Here is a 13,228-nt window from a genome sequence, read left to right as displayed (position 1 = left end):
CGCGTCGCAAGCGCGCTGTAGTTCTTAAATGTGCTCTGTCAAATAACAATAATTGGCGCAATATCTGAAGTCTCCAGCTTCCATCTTTTTTTTTTCGACGGCCCTTGCTTTGTAGGAAAAACGATCCGTAAATAACATTGGAATGTTCCATAGAACGCTACCATAAATCCATTAAATAGTTTGGGAACCCACATAAAGAATAATTTTAAGATCCATAACTAAGCTAAAATTTAGCAGTTAATTGGAAAATATGTATTGTCGGGCCGCCACCAAACCGGACCGCGCGATTGAGCACTCGCGCTGCGACGCGAGTTGCTACAATGTGAAATATTTCATTAATAGTGCGCATCATGCACGCATGGATGTACTATCATGCGCACTAATCAGAAATGAGTTGCGACGTCTGATAACTGCTGATATTTCATTTTATTGAGAACAAATTTTCGATGTTCTACCATACACGGAATACCATTAAACATTATCAAGAAACACAATATCATTCCTGGTATATTCCCATGAACGTAAGGCAATTGATCGATAATTCTTTGGAAAGTATGCATAAAAAACTATATTTTGATCCATAAAACCTCAAATTTGCGGATTTTTTTATCGTAATTGTGATCCATAATTTCAGTAATATGATCCATAGTTTAAAACATTTGATCCCTAACGTTTAGAAAGAAGACCAATAACATTATATTAATTGATCCACATTTTTTTAAAAATCATGTATCATATGACCAAGTTTATGGACCATATCACCAAAATTATGGGTCATTTGAACAAAATTATGGATCAAATGACCAACATTATGGATCATAATCACGATAAAAATTCCGCAAATTTGAGGTTTTATGGATCAAAACTAGACCAACATTTGAAAAGGAGGTAATAGCCAAAATTCATTCCTCGTGATTCTTTGTCCACATATAAATCTACATATGTAGATGAAAAAAAGAAGGAATTCATTTTGGCTGTTACGTCCTTTTCAAATGTTGGTCTAGAAAATATAGTTTTTTATGGATCATTTTCCAAAGAATTATGGATCAATTGCCATACGTTCATGGGAATATACCAGGAATGATATTGTGTTTCTTGATAATGATTAATGGTACATATTATCCAATTATCTGCTAAATTTTAGCTTAGTTATGGATCTTAAAATTATTATTTATAAGGGTTTTCGAACTATCCTATGAATTTATGGTAGCGTTTTACGAAACAATTAGGTGTTATTTATGGATTGTTTTTCATTTTTTTATGGATCATTCTTTATTGTTATATGCAATAGAATGTGTTGCCTTTTTTTTTACCGTTTGTCGGAATTTAACTTCGGCAAATGGGTCCAGCGTAAAACGATTGTAACGGGATCAATGGGTGTAAATAGCACTGAGATGTTTATATTAAAGTAGCATTGGGTAGTCCTAATAACTTCCTTCAGCAAAGAAAATACAGAACCGCAAAGCACGAGAGTACAATGTGGTTTGACATGCAAAATGATTTTGATTGTCACTCAAACTCGCATGATTTCGATTTTCCAGATTTATCATAATTCTGGAACTGATTTCACGGAAAAGACCACAGCTCTGGGTATTCCTAACGGATTCACTACACAAATAATGACAGGCAGCAAAGATAAAATGTGTATTTTACTATGCTTTTGGAAAGTCATTTAACACATCCGATGCTTGTAAACCGATCTAAGATTGTAGATGAGAGTTAGAATACTAGTTTAAGAATGTCTACGTCCAAAGGTTCCAATTTCAAAAAAATGGATCATTTAATGTAAAGTAATGTTAATTTAATTTTAGTTTCTGGTCTACCAAGATTTTTTTTATTAAACCTACATAAAGCTGTTCACACTGAGGCTGAAAGCAATTTATTTGTCTTCAATTGCCGGTCTTACTAACGGGGGACAGTCTTATTATTTTTCTATAGGACATTGGAGATTACCGTCATTGGGGGTGACAATGGGTCTTCGCTCTCACCAGCAGTCTATAGGTCGGATAAAAATTTCATTCAAAAAGATCTCTTTTTTGGATTTCTCACTCTCAGATACATCCAATCTATTCCACAAGCATTTAAAGGTTGTTGAAATATTGAACATTCTGACCCCCATTTGACCCATTGCCACCCCCGATGACGGTAACGTATTTCTGCATAAACTGCTCCATTCCTCAGTTTTGCTTGCCATTGCTTGGTTTTGCCCTGATGCAAATTAAATATTATGACAAACCTTGATGCAACACTGATAATGCTACTTTGAACAATAATACAGATGTTCCTTCTCTATAGCCTTCGAATGGCTGCAATCAGTGCTGTGGAGAAACCAAATAAAAATCATCAGAAGTGATTAGAACTTTCCTAATCTTTCTTGACAGTTGGCAGTTCATTTTAGTTATCAAAGCTGTTCAGTCCTAAGTTTTCCGTGGTGCTGTAGAAAAATGAGTTGGTTATTATATATCGCTTTGTTCGTAGCCGGGAGTATTTCTGCCGAATTAACAGGTTGGCCCATTAAATAACTTTGCTTGAGTTTTCCATGAATCAGTGATAATTTTCAGAGTTTACAACCTCGTCAACCAGCTTCACGTTAGATTTCTTCAAACGTGCTTATGTCCCAGCGGAAAATGTAGTTCTCTCACCCATTTCGATTCAGTCATCTTTGACTATGTTCTACCCGCTGGCAGGAAGCAAAGTATCACCGGCAATGCAACAGCATCTCTACTTGCCGGCTGATAAGGACCGTGCGACATCCAACCTTCGCGGTTTCCTACAGGCATTGAATGAGCAAGGCAGTGCAGGGTCTTCGACCCTCAAAGTGGTCTCCAAAGTATATCACGTTAACGCTAAGCTCAAACCACAAGTCGAACCACTGTTTAAAGACACCTTTGGGGCGGAAATTGAAACAGCGGATTTTCACGATCAGGCTAAGGTTGCCGCTGCTGTTAACGAGTGGGTTGACCAAGCGACAAATGGAATGATCAAAGAATTCATGCAGGCTGATGATGTGCGCGTGGACAACGACCTGATGCTGTTGAACGTGGTTGCGTTGAACGCTTCCTGGGCAGTGCCGTTCAATCCATCCGATACAGAATCAGTGCCGTTTCACTTCGTAAACGGCGATCACCAGGTGGATATGATGTTCAAACAAGAACAACTGCTCTATGCAAACCTTCACGAACATGGGTGTCAAGCGGTTGAATTGCTTTACGAGGAAGGGACGGACCTGTCGATGGTGGTTGTATTGCCGATGAAGAAATCGACATTGGAAAATGTAGTTCGTAATATGGATATTAACTTTTACGAGAGAATCAACGAGCGTTTGAATGAAGAACGAATACAACTGGCCATGCCCAAGTTTACGATGCGAAGGAAAACTGACGCACAGGATTTGTTGAAGGATATGGGATTGACTGCCTTGTTTGAGGAGCTGGATTTGGATTTGTTAGTGAGGGATAAGTCTCGCATCGGGGAAGTTAGACAAACTGCGTTCATAAAGGTCGACGAAAGTGGTACGGAAGGGGCTGCTGCTACCGGTGAGTTATATCGAACAGTTTTATATAATAGAGTAGAGTGGAGCAAGAGTACACACTTAAAAATAATCACAGATTTCTGTGAAATTTCACCGAAATCTCAAAAGCAGAACTGTTCGGTGAATAATTTTACAGATTTTCGGTAATTCTGACAGTTGAACAAAGGAAAAATCGCAGAAAATTCGGTGAAATAATTACCGAACAGTTCTGCTGTTGAGATTTCGGTGAATTGAAGCAAAATTCACCGAAATCTGTGAAATGATTTAAGTGTGTACGCACTTCGTTTTCAATCGAACATGTGGATCCTATGAAATAAGCTACTGCATATCAAATCAATATCGACGATTCGTATACTCTTTCTACATGTTAGCCAGCGGAAAAAATATTGAATATTTTTTTTAGTAGAACCCTCGCTTAACTTTTCAAAAGGACCTAAGTAACATTTTTTTTATGAATTAATTTGAATAGCGCGATCAACAGAACAACATGAAAGTTTTTGATTGCAGTACTCAAATTAATTCACGAAAAAAATGTTATTTAGGTCCTTTTGAAAAGTTAAGCGAGAACTCTTTTGAATAACAATTAATGGAAAGTATGTCATGGAATATTTAAAGATTATGTATCTCTGAAAGGGGAAGTGGGTCGTAGGAATGTACAACAACGTTGTACTGAAAGGCTACATGATTACTTAAAAAAAGGCCCGAAGATCCATAGTGTTATATACCGATCGACTCAGCTCGACGAACCGAGGTGATGTGTGTTTTTTTTTCTTCCTAAGCAATGGAGGGGGAATCTGCTCAACAGACATCCTGGGTTGACCAGGAAGTGCGGGGTTGGGGATCACCGAGGGAGGCAGGACTACATCCCCGACCCGCTAAACCGTTTCCATTGCAGCCAAGCCCATAGTCCCTTCGGTACAACCAGAAAATAATGCTTCAAAAGGGGGCCAGTGCACAACGCACCATCGAGGTTAGTTGCGTGTCCTTGCAGCACCGAACATCGTAACTCGCTTTTTTTTGAAGAACGCCATGGTAGCGCGTTGCCGGCTTTCCAGGTGGCCTTACCACGCCCTATGTCCTCGGAAGAGGGGAAGGGTCGACTTCGCACCTGCTTCCCTCTGCACGACTGGTATCAAGAATGATGATGCCGCGTGCACCCCAAATTGACCTTTCTGCGACGGAGCCTATTCGCCAGCACACAGAGGGACTTGCCGACGCGGTGCCTACGCCTGCCCCAGCCTTGACGAGGACCCCTTTCCGTCCTCGGGCTCGGAACTCGCCCGGTTGACCGACGCCGCGAAAGCGACGATACAATGTTGTTCTTCGCGCGGCCACTTGTTCGATAAAAGGATCGAGTTCGACCACAGAGCATGACCGCCGGTATGACCCATGAAGCCGACTCCGATCCCTTGGACCACCTCTTATTTGCACCTGAACTAGCCATCTTTGAGTCCACGCGCCACCTTCTGTGTAGCTCCGAGACAATTTGGGCGATAGCCGATAAAACGGCGTTCCAGCCAACTTCATCTTTACACATCCTCCGAGCTATGGGGCCCTCCTTAGCCGTGCGGTAAGACGCGCGGCTACAAAGCAAGACCATGCTGAGGGTGGCTGGGTTCGATTCCCGGTGCCGGTCTAGGCAATTTTCGGATTGGAAATTGTCTTGACTTCCCTGGGCATAAAAGTATCATCGTGCTAGCCTCATGATATATGAATGCAAAAATGGTAACCTGGCTTAGAAACCTCGCAGTTAATAACTGTGGAAGTGCTTAATGAACACTAAGCTGCGAGGCGGCTCTGTCCCAGTGTGGGGATGTAATGCCAATAAGAAGAAGAAGAAGAAGACATCCTCCGAACTACGTTGTTCGGGGTAGTGTCCAGACCACATATGGCAAGCATGTGGTCACGCATTGCGCGAAAACGTGGGCACACGAACAACACGTGTTCCGCCGTTTCCTCTAAACCTGCGCACACCAAACACTCGGGCGAGGCCGAGCAAGCCAGCTGCGTTACCTGCACTGTGATTTTGCAGCACGCTTAAACGCCGGGCACATCGTACCCCCCATGGGGTGCTTGCTGTTCACAGCTTTGCTGGAACAAATCAAACAATTGGGAGGGTTCGTGCAGCATTGTGCCTTATGTCCCTCCAGTCCGCAGCGTCGGCAGAGATTGCTTCTGTCAGGACCTTTGCAGTCCCATTGCTTGTGCCCCGGTTCCAGCCACTTGAAGCAAACTTCGGGTTGCTCGTATATGCCCACAGGGCATACCGACCATCCCACCTTGACGCTCCCTAACTTGACTACCTTGGAGGCGTCCGCTGCAGATAGCCGAACCAATGCTACCTGCGTCCCTGCTGGACCTTTCCGTAGCCGAACGGCTGGGGTGGGCGTCTCCACTTCACACTGTCGCCGCAGTGCCGTGACGAGCTCTTCGACTTCGGTGATCTCGTCCAGGTCTTTAACCCTTAGATTCACCACCATCGTGAGTGACCTTACCTTGACCGTCTCGCCTCTGACTTCCCCCGCCAACTTCTTCACCCAACCGGCGGATGTTAGATTTTCTAACAATTCTGTATAAGAATCTACCAAAACCTGTATAAGAACTGGGCATATGCGAAAATGTTAGGTTCTTATACAAGTATTGTATAATAATCTAACAATTTTGTAAGCTTTTCTAACAATATTTACATAGCTTACATTTTTCGCATAAGAATCTAACAATTTCGCATATGCCCAGTTCTTATACAGTTTTTGTTAGATTCTTATTCAGAATTGTTAGAAAATCTAACAACCGCCGGTTGGGTGTTGTAGGCGGCGCCCTTTTGCGAGACGCCCCGCTTCAGGTCGAGGATCATCTTGCCCATCCGGGTACGTCTTATTCGACGTACGTCGGCGCCGAGTTCACCGAGTTTGACGACACTCCTCATCGCCTTCAAGACGTCCGAGTACTTAGCCTCGTCCGTTTTGATGACTAGGGCATCGCCTTTGGAGTGATTGGCGCCTATCCTAGACTTCTTTCTACCCTCATTCGCCTGGGCCTTCTTTTCGTTCCTTCACGTCTTCGGTTTCCTCTTGTTCTTGACCAGGGTCCAGGAGGCGTCACCTCCCTCTATTTCCCTGGTCTGGTGCGGCTGAGAGCTCTCAGCCTGCCGTAACCCCTTACCACCGTCATTCCTGGGTGGACGGACCTTTCCAGGTCCTTCCTCCCCCGGTTTTGGAGGTACCTGGCCGGGGTTCAGCATCCCAGCCCCACTACCCTTGTTCGGGGTAGTAACCCTCCGCGTTTTGGAGCGGCCCCCAGGGAGCTCATTCCCTGTAGACTGTCTCCCTCGTTTTTGTGTCTGCTCCGTTGGAGCAGTCACCTCCGACGTGCCCGCGAATACTTGAGCCTCAGTCTGGGAAGAGTTTGGCACCACCGTCTTCGCTGGGACGCCCTCGGTCGATTCGACCTTGCCCGAGTCCGCGAATCCTTGGGCCTCAGCCTGGGTAGACCTCGACTCCACGGATTTCACGGGTTTACACTTGGCCGTCCCGACCGTCCTCCTCAGCTTGGCGTCCAACATCGACTTTCGAAGTTTCAGCAAGCTCCTCTTGAGGTCCTTACTGATATTATACTTCGATGACGCAAAGTCGATGATGGCGTCCAGCTGTTCCGTCGCCACCTCGAAGGCCGAAAGCCCATCGCGTTTGCGGTTCATCGCCTTCACAAGCCATGGGCCGTCTTTAACCTCTACCGGCGTAGCCATGGAGAAGGTTAAGTGACCCACGCTGGCGCGGTGCATCGAGCTGCCGACTATTGCCTCTGGCCTCCTACGTGGAGACCTGAACAACCCACCTCTTGCGAAGGGGTTGTCGCCTACACTACCACTAATTGAAGAATTGACTTGGTTTTCCATTTTGGTCCCACGAGTTTCTCGGGAAAAGAGGTCCACCACGCCAGACCCCAGCATGATGCGGTTAGGGACAATTACTGTGGAGGGTGCCCAGGTACCCCACAGGCTCCGTAAAAGGCCTAGCTCATTATTTCACCCCCCTGGCCATGCATCCCCTCGGCACGGGTCGCTTAACGCCTTGGGATTAGGGATTATGGACGATGGTCCCGTTGGTCGCACCCACTCACTCTAGCTGATGTCAGAAGGACAACAGTGCCCAGGCTGCGATGATTGACATCCACGCCAACGGCTGAAATCAAAGTTCTCTAGCAACCACGTAGACGATCACCACCGATGACGATGGTGGGATCGCTCTCCGACGCCGATGGAAGCTAGAATCCCTTCGCGCGGAATCTCAAACAAAACGGCTCACGCGCCCGGGTAAGCAGCTTTCTTCAATCCAAGTAAGTAAGCTCATTAGCCCCACCCCTTCGTTAGTCGTCAAAAGTGCACAATCACAGCACATCATGCGTCATCAAGTGGCAATGACGAGACTAGTGGCGTGCTTTGACATCTTGCCAGTGACTGAGATGACCACTGCGTCCTCCATTATAGGTCCGGGAGACGAGGCGAAAACGAACGAACGAACAAAAAACCTTTTGAAAAACTGAACGAGCAACGCCTCGAGGCCACAAGTTTTACACTCATGACCTCCCCGGCACGAAGCCGCTCAAGGCTTTGCTGCGAGGGCTTCACGATTTGAAGGTGGAAGAGCTTATCGCCGAGCTTGAAAGCAGTGGACATGCATGGCTCCATCTCCTTCAAGGACCTGAAGCTGATTGGAGTAATAAACTACACCGTCGTGAGCTGGGAGCGATACCGGCCCGTGCACCGTGACGTGACGCAGTGCACTAAATGTGTCAACTTCGGGCACCCAGAATTGTCACATGGCCGTGCGCTGCATCAAGTGTGGCGAATTGCACCCGACGGATGAGTGCGACAAAATGGAGGTGGCCGATCCAAAGTGCGCCAACTGTGGCGAAAAACATCGGGCTACTACGAAGGGCAGCCGGAAACGCGCGGAGTTCTTGGAAATCCGATGGAAAGCATCAACCAAGGCCCATCCGTAGAGGAATCGTGTTCCAGTGATCGACGAAGTGAACCTTTCTTCTATCCCGGCTCCCCGAAGGCTAACCGACGAGCGACACCTTCCATCCACTCCTGCGGCAAAACTTCCTCCTCCCAAATATTGGTAATGACCCAGTAAAGCGCTCTAGCCAGTGCCTCACCACCGTGTTTAAATAGCTCTCCTGGTAGTTGGTCAACCCCAGGTGCTTTGTTGTTCTTCAGCCGGCCAATCTCCTCCTGGATTTCCTGGAGATCCGGAGCCGGTAAAAGTATGTCCTGCGCGCGTTCTCCCAGGTCCATCACCATACCGCCATCTTCGTCTGCCATTCGTCGCCATTCAGGTGTTCTTCGTAGTGCTGCCGCCACCTTTGGATCACCTCACGCTCGTTCGTAAGAAGGTTCCCGTTTATGTCCTTGCACATATCATGCTGTGGCACGTGGCCCTTACGTGAACGGTTTAACTTCTCATAGATCTTTCGTGTGTTATTAGCGCGGTACAGTTGCTTCGTCTCTTCACGGTCTTGATCTTCCTGCTGGCGCTTTTTTCTCCGGAAAATCGAGTTTTGTCTGTTCCGCGCCTGTTTGTTTCGTGCCTCGTTCGCCCTCGGGCGGTGTTGCAGCAATCTCGCCCATGCTGCATTCTTCTCTTACACTAACTGCTCACATTTGCCGTCATACCAGTCGTATCTCTGATCCGGGAGCACCGTGCCAAGTGCAGCGGTTGCGGTGCTACCAATGGCGGATCGAATATCTCTCCAGCCATCTTCAAGAGGCGCTGCACCTAGCTGCGCGTATTCTTGGGCTAGTCTACCGTCTTGTAGCCGCCCAATGTTAAGCCGCGGCGTCCGACTTCGACGCGTGTTAGTGGTCGAGGTAGTACGAGGTAGTGGTCGGATTAAATATTCGCACTGCGGCAAGTGCGTACGTTCGTGATGTCGGAGAAGAATTTACCGTCGATTAGAACGTGGTCGATTTGGTTTTCCGTTTCTTGGTTAGGTGATCTCCATGTGGCCTTGTGGATATTTTTGCGGGGAAAGAAGGTGCTTCGGATTACCATTCCGCGGGAGGCTGCGAAGTTTATGCATCGTTGGCCGTTGTCATTCGATACGGTGTGCAGACTATCCGGTCCGATGACCGGTATATACATTTCCTCCCTTCCTACCTGTGCGTTCATGTCACCGATGACGATTTTGATGTCACGCAGTGGGCATCCATCGTATGTCTGCTCCAGCTATGCATAGAACGCTTCTTTCTCGTCGTCGGGTCTCCCTTCGTGTGGGCAGTGCACGTTGATGATGCTATAGTTGAAAAAACGGCCTTTAATCCTCAGCTTGCACATCCTTGCGTTGATTGGCTGCCACCCAATCACGCGTTGGCGCATCTTACCCAGCACTATGAAGCCGGTTCCCAGCTCGCTGGTGGTGCCACAGCTTTGGTAGAAGGTAGCCGCTCGATGCCCGCTTTTCAACACTTTCTGTCTTGTCCAGCAAATCTCCTGCAGCGCCACGACGTCGAAGTTGCGGGATGTAATTCATCGTAGATCATCCTGTCGCAACCTGCGAAACCTAGCGACTTGCAATTCCATGTTCCAAGCTTCCAATCGTGATCCTTTATTCGTCGCCTAGGTCTTTGCCGATTACATCAAGTAGCATTATCTCTTATATTGTTCGTAATGTTTGGTTTTCCAGGCGGCTTATTGGGCCTGCGCAAACCTCCTGTCTCGTCGGAGGGCCGTCGTGTCAGGGCTGTTTAGCGTCCCACCTAACACCAGGACTTGGGTTTGTGCGCTTTGAGCGGCACACGGTCGCTTTGGTGAGGCCTACTTGCGGATACATGCAGCTTTTTATAGAGGTTAAACAGGGCCCACTGTCAAACCCCACCACATCCTAGGCAAGCCCCATGTATTAACTGACCATGTAATAACACTTATTAGTTAACTCTTCCTAATTAGTTAGTTAACTTCTCCTATTCGGTTTATTCATAATTTCAGAACTTTACATTTATAATGTGAGTTATTGTTCTTACTGTGCCTGCGTAAAATCGGATAAATATGATTCGGATTCGTTACAACGTGCGTTGATTGGTGTCATCGCAACGAAACTAACATCGGACAAAATAACGTCCACTGCATGCTCTCCTGATTTTAGACAGTCAAATCAAATATTGACCAGTTAGATTCTCACCAAAAAATCTCACCATATTAACATTAATCCCGCTTCTATCGTTACGTTCATGCATATTAACGTTCCTCATCTATTCCTTTGCAGAAACTCAAGCCGTCGGTCGAGCTGGCTACCCGAACTTCTACGTTGACCGACCGTTCCTCTATTTGATCAGGAAACGCTCGACCAAGGATATCATCTTCATCGGACACTATTCCGTTTTCGAGCAGCCGCAATAGGAGAACCGTTGGCGAGGCTACACTCTGCTAATGCAACATGTGGCCTTTCGGTTGCAACTTAAATTATGCTAAACAGTTAGTTTAAGAATGTTGAATAAAGCCAATCGACTTTCCTCTTTGTTTTTTCATGACGATGAGTTTAAATTTTTCCTTCGCAAAAGTTTCCCACGAAGCAAGTGCACTGGCAACCGACGGCGGCTTTGCTGCTCATCCCAATTGATGTGTGAATAACTTTTCCGCCCTTTCTAAATGCCCGTCTATGTTTCGACCGACACCAATGCGGAAAGGTGTGTCGTCTCCGTCAAAAAGCGGGAGAAATTTGATTCCCAGCGAGCAACTACCCTGCGACCGGCGCTGCACATGACGATCAGCTGGAAGACACATGTTCGCTGGTTCCACTTGACATCATACAATAGCAGCGTAGTGTAAATGCAAATTGTAAAATTCATGAATTAGGGCAACATTGAGCACACAGGATGGCATTTGCTTTATTTTTCCTGGTTAAAATGAAAGTTTAGTGGAAATGCTTATATTTGATAGAAACGTAATGAAGAGCGGAATTCAAGATTGGTAACGTGGGGCATTACTTTGAAAAGGGCAATTTTATAAAAATAATATGTCCTCTTTTTCATTGAGTTTGATTATTATTTTATCTACGATCTTTCTGAACATTTGAGCAACATTATTACAGCTCGAACATATCTGACCAGTTGAATAGAACAAATAATCCACCGTAAAGTGGTGGCGTCAAGACAATGCTGACCAAGCCGTCATTCATCAGAAGGCAAAAAAGAGTCTCAAACCACCCAGGTGGAACGAGAGTCGGAAGCATGAGCATGGAGTTACTTCCCGTACTCGAAGTAACGAAGGGGTTGGCCGGTGGGAATCCATAAACAGGTGTAAACAGCCCAATTGTATGTTTAGTTTTGCGCTGCAAGGGGGAGAAGAATTCTAAAGTTGTCCGTTGAAAGTCCGCCTTAATAAGCGGGAATGATCTAATGACAAACACCTGATAAAATATTAATGTCCTTGGCCAAGCTTGATGTTCTTGAGTGGCTACCGAAGAGCTGACAGCTTGGTTCAATGCAAATATTTCCCCAACGATTAGCGTAGTAATATGATCAAATTGCAATGATGTGATGGAGATGCTTGTGGGTGAGCTCATGTCAGCACTTCTAGAGTCGAGTACGATCATTCACGATTGAATATAACAAGCATCGAAGACGTTAATTGAACATTCATTGATGCCCAAAGGTCGTTCAGATGGTATAAATGTGACCCACCCGCAACTGGGAAGCTACATTCACAGCCAAAAACTCAAAATCTACGATTAGGTTTTAGAAGAGCAAAATGGTTAGAGCTGCAGTTATCTGTTTCGTGTCACTGATGGGCGCCGTTTTGGGCGCCCCTCAGTTACGACAGGCTCCGGATGCAAGTGGTATCGAGCTGTTGAGGTATAACTCAACAAACAACAATGAAGCAGGCTATCAATTTACGTAAGTGCATTTCAGGTATTGCTTGCTTGTATTCAACTAGAACTATCTATCTTTTAGGTACGAACAGAGCAATAAGCAGATCTTCTCAGAAGTTGGTACGCCAAAGGATGGTAGCGAAGGTGCGAAAATCCTAGCGGTGGAGGGGGCTTATACATTCGTGGCTCCCGATGGGCAGACCTATTGGGTCAACTACCGAGCCGACGAGAATGGGTTCCTACCGAAGACGGGAACTGGCACCGTCGGGGGAATCCAACCTGGACAGGATGCTCCGGTGAGGACGTAGATCGTTTGGACCAGTGATACATGCAAGTTGGATTGACTAAATTTTATTATAATAATTTAGCTCGCACAATAGTATCTTTGAAACATATACATATATATTTTTTAATGGAATAAAGCTCAACTGGTGTTATATGTTTTGTTCTGCATACTTACTTGATGGCCTACAACTTCTCCTCGATGAGCCTACGTCGAATGGAGTATCCTTCTGTACTTGACTCGATCCTGGGCCCTGAGCGTTTCGCGCCCTCAGTTAAAAAACGATGGCGGCTGCTGCGTAAATCGGTGTTATTTTTTCGAGTTTTTCTGTCAAGAAACATTTTAGGATTTTCTGATACTTATTTCAGGTCTTTTCCAATAAAATCTAACGAATTCAAGTGTGGGCAGGATGACCACCCTCAGGTCCAACCGTAGGACCTTCCAATTTTAATTCAAATGAACTTAATATTAACATTTTAAAGCTCAATACTAACACTCGACGAGAGGAAACTATGACGTAATATAACAGACTACAGACTACA

At 45.8% G+C, this 13,228-nt stretch overlaps 2 protein-coding genes across 2 annotated transcripts; both read left to right on the top strand.

The window, feature by feature from the left end:
* The first annotated feature begins 2,342 nt into the window (after positions 1-2,342).
* On the top strand, positions 2,343-11,058 carry LOC134217885 (neuroserpin-like). The gene is made up of 3 exons (XM_062696716.1): positions 2,343-2,505; positions 2,562-3,536; positions 10,799-11,058. Exons 1-3 carry the CDS (start codon positions 2,445-2,447, stop codon positions 10,930-10,932), a joined length of 1,170 nt encoding a protein of 389 aa, XP_062552700.1. The 5' UTR covers positions 2,343-2,444; the 3' UTR covers positions 10,933-11,058.
* A 1,071-nt stretch (positions 11,059-12,129) lies between these two features.
* LOC134217886 (cuticle protein CP14.6-like) lies at positions 12,130-12,831 on the top strand. Its single transcript, XM_062696717.1, has 2 exons — positions 12,130-12,428; positions 12,486-12,831. Exons 1-2 carry the CDS (start codon positions 12,283-12,285, stop codon positions 12,709-12,711), a joined length of 372 nt encoding a protein of 123 aa, XP_062552701.1. The 5' UTR covers positions 12,130-12,282; the 3' UTR covers positions 12,712-12,831.
* The last annotated feature ends 397 nt before the right edge of the window (positions 12,832-13,228 follow it).

The sequence above is a fragment of the Armigeres subalbatus genome, chromosome 2, assembly GCF_024139115.2.
Source record: "Armigeres subalbatus isolate Guangzhou_Male chromosome 2, GZ_Asu_2, whole genome shotgun sequence".
NCBI classification, from domain to species: domain Eukaryota; kingdom Metazoa; phylum Arthropoda; class Insecta; order Diptera; family Culicidae; genus Armigeres; species Armigeres subalbatus.
Note: the sequence above shows the minus strand (reverse complement) of the source record. Positions and strands in the feature narration are given on the sequence as shown.